A 7902-nucleotide genomic window follows, 5' to 3' on the forward strand; every position below is an offset into this window, starting at 1 on the left:
ACTGATATCACCTTCTAGAAAATGGTCAAATTAAAGTGGCCAACAAGTGCTTATGAACTTTATTTGCAATTCCTTTCTTCTAAAAAAGCACACCAATGAGCATAAGGGTTTCCCCTTACAGAAGGTTGTACCATATGTCTTATAATAGAGCTAACAAAATGACACCCCATATGAATATGTATATGGAAAAATATCATTTTTAATCGCATCATATCTACTAGGAACCTCCACGGTTCAAGTGATGAATAATGCACTACACACTAGAGAAGCCACTCTCCACACACTAGAGGTCAATTTAGCTACCAGTCAATATAGTATCAAGTGACAAGAAAAAAACATCCCTCTAAACATTCTTTTATAGTAGGGGTTCAAGTGTTTGCTTCCCTTAGCCCTATAACCAAGCATTGATCAAATAAAAATACACCTCAAAAGAAAGAAACAAAGTTCTATTTCCCTTCAGAGATTATCTATAAAATTAGGAAAGTGGCTTGCAAGGTGGTTCTTCCATCCCATGACAAGATTCAAGATGCATACAAGCTTACCACAACATGATGGAGAAGGATATATTGTTCTCTAAACAAAAGTAGTATTAAATCCTAGAGAGTGTCAGCAACACCAATGCATAATTTATGAAGTATTTCTTTAATGGATGCTTATAAAGCTCAACATACCAAAGTTTCGATGAACATTCTTTTGTAGTAGGGGGTCTGGTGTTTCTTTTCTTTGGGGATATGTCAAGGAAAACCCTTTTTGGCTTGGTATCAAGGCTTGATATTGATGCAAAATATTTGACCAAGTATCAAATTTTATTTTCTCTTTTCTTTTCTCTCTCTTCTCTATTTCTCGATACTAGGGTTTTGAGCCATGAAATTATCCCTTGACATTTTGGTAAATTATCTTTTTGAAACATTGTTTCCATTTTAGATATTAAAGGGTATTATAGATCCATTCCCTTAGTTATTATTATGATGATACTTGACGCACAAAACCCCAATATACCATCTCGAAAAGGGTTTTTGATTCTGGTGAATGTATATTGTAGAGGAAATGGTTGTATATTTTTGAACCACTTATCTCTTGGATCAAAAGTTATAATTACCCAATGTATTCTTATTTTCATAACTACTCATTTATGCATGGTTAATCTATATGGTTTAAGAAGGTAATCTGAATATATTATTTTGTGTGTCTGCACTTATTATTTGTAATTTTTTTTACTTCTATGGCTATTTCAACATGATATTCAACCAAATTATGTACCATTATTCCTTTAATTGATTAAATAGTTCTTTGTTTTAACAATAGATACTCCCTTTATTTTGTCATGTCTAAGTTTCCATCAATAATTCTTTCCTTAAACACTCAGTCAAAGTCAAAGCTCATAATTCTTCTCAATAGACTTTGTGCAAAAAAGGGTAGTTGTAGGGCACCTATACAAGTTCGTTTTGCAACTAATTCTTGAGAGTGTTTTACATGTCAAGTGGGTACTACACGTGTTTGAAAGTTAATACAAATGTTATCCCTCCATGCTAGCTTACAAGCATTCTAAACCTACTTAAATCCTTCAATTTGTCTATATGATAGCTTGTAATAAAATCAACTATAGATTTTCCATTTTTTTCATTCTTCATGATAATAAATAAATAAATAATACTTGTCCAAAATACTACTATATGTAGAATTTTCTGACATAGATTATTCATTTATAAATTCTGAGCCTCATATAGAAAATATCCATACCTATGTTTGCCTTGTTCAACACACACACACACATATATTCTTTGTTTACTATGAAACATACATGTATCCATACTTGTTGTGAAAAGTTACATGCATTCACGAGAATTACTATATATGTATTATTGCATGTTAATTATTTGTTTACTTTTTCTATTCACTAAATAGTCAAGTTATTGTTCATTGTTAATGCAAACACCCACATGCTAAATGCCACTTAGAAAATACACATTTCAAAACCAAAAGTTCCTAATAATAAAACAAATATAGTATTATTTTTACTTAACCACTTGAAAATATAGTAGCAACCAACACATTCCTCCCAACCAACAAATTGCAACCACAAAAATCACCCCCCATCCCCAAGCTTCTCTGAAATAGTAATAGTAAACGGTTGTGTGCCTTCCGACATAATATTGCCACCCGAGTTGAACGGAATTACAATTAATACCATAATACGTACTACATGGCAAGTACCAGTCCCACCAATGTATGACAGGCGCTAATGGGTTGGATTTGTTTTAGATAAATGGAACACAATCTGAGTTAAAAACTAATTTTGTACCCAAAATTAAAAACTAATTTTGTACCCAAAAGAACGTCACGGCACTAGATTCGGTAAGTGCAGGCAAAAAAGTAGACGTTAATAAGGTCTTTGGCCTCTGATTTTGTTTATAATTGTAGACATTGAAAATATGGAGTATCACCATTATGCAGCGTGCAACTTTTCGAACGTTGAGTGACGCCAAATTCTTTAAAATTCTTGCATTATTTATTTATGCAGCGTGGGACTTTTTTTATCGTTGAGTGACGCCAAATTATTTAATAATCTTGCTTTATTTATTTAGAGCTGAAAATGAGGATGAGAATGCAGATAGATAAATAAATAATGTAACAGACGTGTTGGAAAGAATGTGTAACATATAAATTTAGTCACAACCGCGAATATTACAAATATGCAGGGATATTATGAATCTTTTGTAAAAGAATACGTATCCGTAGGGTAGAGCGGGCGGATGAATCGCCATCGGCTGCAATTAACTGTTTACGATCCTGCAGTTGGTGCGGATCTGACCGTTGGTACCAGTGAGGGGTTTGATGTTTCCCATGTTTATCATGGCTCGCTGGAAATCGTCAAAAAACGTTGCAGGATTCGCTGCATAGGAGCGGACAATGGAGGCTATAGAAGTGTCCCCACCCGAAAATAGTTGTTGATCGGAATGAAGAAGCCCTCTCTTTGCTTCCACGTTTGTGAAATAGCGGTTGTCAAACCTGGTGGCACTACCAAAATCTAGAGGCGACAAGTTGTTATCTCCTCCAGAGGTGGGACACCTCCCCTGCACCACACTCGCATATCGCCCATCTATGGTCGTATTTTCATTGTAGATTCTGTTTCTGAAAACTACGCAGCGTGCCTGTCCTATGGTGTGAGCGCCTGTACAATATATATACATGTCGATGTTGTTAATTATAATTGTTCCACAGCTCAATATACCTATAGGTTTTGTATTGATATACTCATGTGGACCGTGTGTCTAGTATGTACCTGAAAGTGCAACCATGTCTCGAGGAGAAAGGCCTTGATTTTGAAATGTGGAAACAAGTCGATTCACATCAAATGCTGGAGAAGGAATATCTGTATTTGCGGTGTCTACACTAGCGCTTGTGGAGTCCCTCCTTCCCAGTACCACTTCCCAATAAGGGCCTCCGCTCTACGCAAATACACAATATATATGCATGATAAGCCTTAATTGCATGTCTTTAAATATATAATCATATTTAAGAGTAGTGTATTGATATTGATGAGGTTGTATATTTATACCAAGACCACAGAATCTCGGGCAACAATGGTGAGAATATCGGCGCAGGATACAACACCAGGACATCCTTTCTCCACCGTGGACTTGATGGCGTCTATGACTTCAAAACCTCGCGTAGAGTTGACGTTAGGGCCCGCATTCTTCTCGCTTTGAAATGAAGAGGTGTCATCCAGCAAAATGGAACCATCGCACCCCTGTTCACTCAAACACTCGTATGAATTACTATCTATCTATCTATAGCCAATAAAAATATAGAGAGAGAGAGAGAATGTGTGAGGAGCAGAAGTGCGAGGAGTATAACTTACATTGACAAAACAGTCGTGGAAATGTAGGCGCAGCAGAGATGCAGCCATTCGAGCTTCCTTCCTCACCGCTTGGGCCACCACATCTATCACCAAATTTTCGAGATTAGGACACGATTCCTTGTAAAAATTGGCTGTCAGTTGTGCGTGCGCAGTAGCCAGGATGAGCAAGAGGACAAATCCCCAAATCACTCGAAGAGAAGGCAAAGCCATAGCTGATAGAGAGATGCGGTTCTTGAATCCAATCCAATGCAATAAAATAGAAAGAAAATTAACCGCGAGATGGAGATGGTTGTTCAATGCAATCCTATCAAATTAATAATGCTTATATATATATATATATATATTTTGCTGCAGTCTGGAGATGGAGATGATTGTGCAAGCAGGAGATAATTCAAGTAGGGATAAATTATATGATCGGGAACACACGTTCTGGAATGAATATGGGTATGGATGGGTTTCATCAATTTATACTAGTGCGAGTGTTGACGAGAAGATAGATTGGGGTGTTGAAGTAAAACGCGTGGGCTTCTTCATTCCAAAGCGCGCAGCCGCCGAAGGGCAAAGAACAGTGAGGTCCCACCGCCTCCTGCTCCAGACCAAGTCAGTGTCCAAGAACGGACACGGGCCGAAATAGTCATATACCACTCGGCCTAAACACCTAAATAGTCATATATATCCAGTGTCAATCACGGACTCGGTCTAAAAACCCTTTCGATATATATCTGTATATATATTTCGCTTGACAGCTTCAATCTCTGTCCTTAATTTATTTATTAAATACAGGGCAATCATTTTCAAATATGACACAAGAATCCTCCAAAGTCCACAGTTGAATAGTCAAAGTAGACATTCCAATTGTGACCTCAATACGTCATGTGCTATTCGTTGTTCCGACTTAGCCAAATGTGTGGAATGGATCAAATACGAAATGTAAATGCGAATATGCGGCAACAAAGTTAAATGTGTGGAATGGATCAAATACGAAACGCTAATGCAAATTTGTGCAACAAAGTTAAATGGGTGGAATGGATAAAATACGAAAGGTAAATGCAAATATGCGGCCATAAAGTTCAATGTGTGGAATGGATCAAATACGAAATGTAAATGTAAATATGTGGCAACAAAGTTAAATGTGTGGAATGAATCAAATATGAAATGCAAACCTAAATATTTTTAGGTTAATATTGTCTAAATTTAACAAATAATTGTTTGGAATTGTAATTTTAAACTGTGTAGTATATATAATTCAAGTTTTCTTAAATTTCAAGATGTTGAATATATTTATGTATTTAAAAATGCAATTTATCTAGCAAGAGTGATATTCATTAAATTTCTTGTCAAGCATGCATTACAAGAGATTTGATCCCTCTCAATACTTATTAAATCTATAGTTAAAATGAATCTCTATTTAAATTAAAAATCAAAACAAAATAAATTTTAAAAAACTTAATTATAATAATTTAACAATTAAAAAATCACATTAACTTAATTACACATTCATCTCATTTATCCAAGTTAATTAAAAATATATTTGATAACATTAAATTCTTATATTTTAATAACTCTTTTTGTTATCTTTTATCTCCTAAAATTTCTATTTATCTATTACACTTTTATATTAATTAATCAACCAAATATTAAAAATTATAAAGTTTGTTAAAATAAAAATTTAATTTAATTATATTAATATTATATCAGTTTCCTAGAGATTAAATTAGATTAAAATTTTAATATTTATTTAATTTTTAAAGCCATAATCCCTCCCATCTTTCTTGATTCTTCTTAAGATTTATTTATTTATTTTTGGTTTATTATTCCACTAAAACATGCTTTAATATCTCTTCTTATAATTTCACATGGCTTTTAATATCTTTTCTTAGAATGTGAAATTTTGTATTCTAGATCACACAATGGGTTTGAAAGATACTTTCATCTTTTAAGCAATATGTCATAATATATTTTTATGAAGATGGGGTAATCTCGGAATCTCTTCTCGAAATACATCTAGGAACTCCTTAGTGACCGATACTATCTCCAGAATTTCTTTTTCAACCAACTGTTCTCTGGTTTCTACCTGTGCCAAGTAGAGTTGGCATCCTTCCCTGACACTTGTTTTCAGCTATAACGCTAGAATATGCCAGATTGATATGGGTTTTGCTTTTCCTCTAATTATTTTAGTGACTCCATACACATTTTCACATGCCACTGTGTTTTCTAAACAATTTATAGCAGTGAATTCTTGTTCTAACCAATCCATACCCATCAAAAAATCATATGACCCAAGAGGGAGAAGGTTCAAACCCACCATTGAGGAATACCCATTAAAATCAACCAAGCATTGTTTCACATGTTTGGTCACTTTCCTCTTGGTTTCGGTTTCTGGTTGAACCAGCCATACATTTTTTAACTTTTATGTTTTCAGATTGCACTTTTCTACAATTCAAGGACTGATATGACTTAAACTAGCCCCTGATATATCAAAATAGGCACAGGTTGGTTTAGTATATTACCTTCAATTTCCAGCATTGTTGCCTAATGTTCAACTTGTCAATTCTCCAAGGCTGCGTTGATTCTAAGTATATTCCTTGCAACATCATTGACGGTGACTGCCTCATGAACTACCTATATGTTCTCAAAAGACCTGTATTGTGTGGACAATCTCGTATCTATATGCCTTCCCACATCCCCATCATCTTAACGGTTCTATACAATTGCTTGGTTTTTTGTTGTTTTGTTCTGTGATCCTCGAACTAGTATAAGACTCAGCAGGTAAATATATTTCCCCTTTGACCCCCTTCTTTTTTTGATGATTTCTACCAATTTTTTCAAGTAGAGTGGTTTTTGTTTTTTCATGCCCCCATCGACTCTGCTGCCCTCTTTAATCTTCCATAACTTGCCACCTTCATTCTTAATTTTCATTGCTGATAGCACAACCTGGCCATCTTGACCACCTCATCCGTGGTCTTTAGGTTATCAAACTAAATTCTCTCCTTATAGGAGACTCGTAAACAATTCAAAAACTGTTGGATTTTGGATTTTTCCTTCTTCAAATAAGACACGTATCTCAATAAGTTGGTGAATTTATTTACAAACTAATCCATGGTCAGTTTCCCCAACTTCAGCTCATGGAAATCTTAAGCCCGGTCATCACAATATCGTTCACTCAGATAGCGTGACTTGAATTGCTTCTGAAATTCTTCCCATGAAATCGTCTTTTCCTTTAACATTTGAACACTCTTCCTCTCCTCCCACCACAGTGTAGGCTTACCATTATTTGACATCTTCCTCTTTCCCTCCATCAAACACTTGTGGTTTGATATTCCTAAATTCTCCTTGTAACTCTTAATTTCTCCTTTTCTTATGCACTTTTGGCTACTCAGGATCAGAATCTCCTCCATTCTCTGACTTGTCAGAATCTATCTTCTTCATACCCTATGTATCCACACTCCTGTGGCTAGACTTCTCAGTATAGTCTCTAATTAAGCTTTCGTGCTCCTCGCTGGCTTTCGAAAGTTTCTCATTACTGCTACAGAGTTGTGCTAACTCTAGTTGTAGAGTCTTCACCATATCTACAAACTAGGAAGATAAGGTGGTACTACCTTCTTCCCCCAGTTCCACATACAATTCTTCCCCACCTATGTTATCTTGCAGAGATTATTCCATCGTTTTTCAGTAACTCGGATTCACTGCAAAACCACCCAACATACATCAGAATAATTCACACAACTAATATTTCGCATATAATTATTAATAATGATGGCCCTATTCAGGCTCCAGAGTAGAACTCTAGCTCTCATACCATTTATAACAAACCTCAACACATACATCAATTTTAGTAATAATTTTTTTTCTTTGCATTGTCTTTTTAATGTATACTCTACATATGATTCTCTTTCTCTTGAAATTTATGTACTATATTCATATATGGATAAAGTTGAAAGGGGTTTTAGTAATGCACCACCTTATGAAGACTTTCAAAAACCTTCCCTCACAAGTTTCATGAATATCTTCATTGTGAGGTTCGTGTCCATCATTAATCT

At 35.1% G+C, this 7902-nt stretch overlaps 1 protein-coding gene across 1 annotated transcript; it reads right to left on the minus strand.

The window, feature by feature from the left end:
• Nucleotides 1-2628: 2628 nt before the first annotated feature.
• On the minus strand, nucleotides 2629-4278 carry LOC149249440 (peroxidase P7-like). The gene is made up of 4 exons (XM_089456254.1): nucleotides 3863-4278; nucleotides 3560-3751; nucleotides 3284-3449; nucleotides 2629-3172 (listed from the first exon to the last, which is right to left on the minus strand). The coding sequence occupies exons 1-4, from the start codon at nucleotides 4070-4072 to the stop codon at nucleotides 2775-2777; spliced, it is 966 nt and encodes a 321-aa protein (XP_089312380.1). The 5' UTR covers nucleotides 4073-4278; the 3' UTR covers nucleotides 2629-2774.
• Nucleotides 4279-7902: the final 3624 nt, after the last annotated feature.

This window comes from Pinus tabuliformis, chromosome 7 (assembly GCF_031772625.1).
Source record: "Pinus tabuliformis cultivar Carrire ecotype Pingquan chromosome 7, CPIR1, whole genome shotgun sequence".
Lineage (NCBI taxonomy): Eukaryota > Viridiplantae > Streptophyta > Pinopsida > Pinales > Pinaceae > Pinus > Pinus tabuliformis.

Excerpts from the sequence above, each read along its gene's own strand:
- LOC149249440 (XM_089456254.1), bottom strand. The coding sequence starts at position 4,072 with ATGGCTTTGCCTTCTCTTCGAGTGATTTGGGGATTTGTCCTCTTGCTC. Across the intron at positions 3,752-3,862 it reads TCCACGACTGTTTTGTCAAT|GGGTGCGATGGTTCCATTTT; the intron begins GTAAGTTATACT and ends TTGAGTGAACAG. Across the intron at positions 3,450-3,559 it reads CCCGAGATTCTGTGGTCTTG|AGCGGAGGCCCTTATTGGGA; the intron begins GTATAAATATAC and ends GTATTTGCGTAG.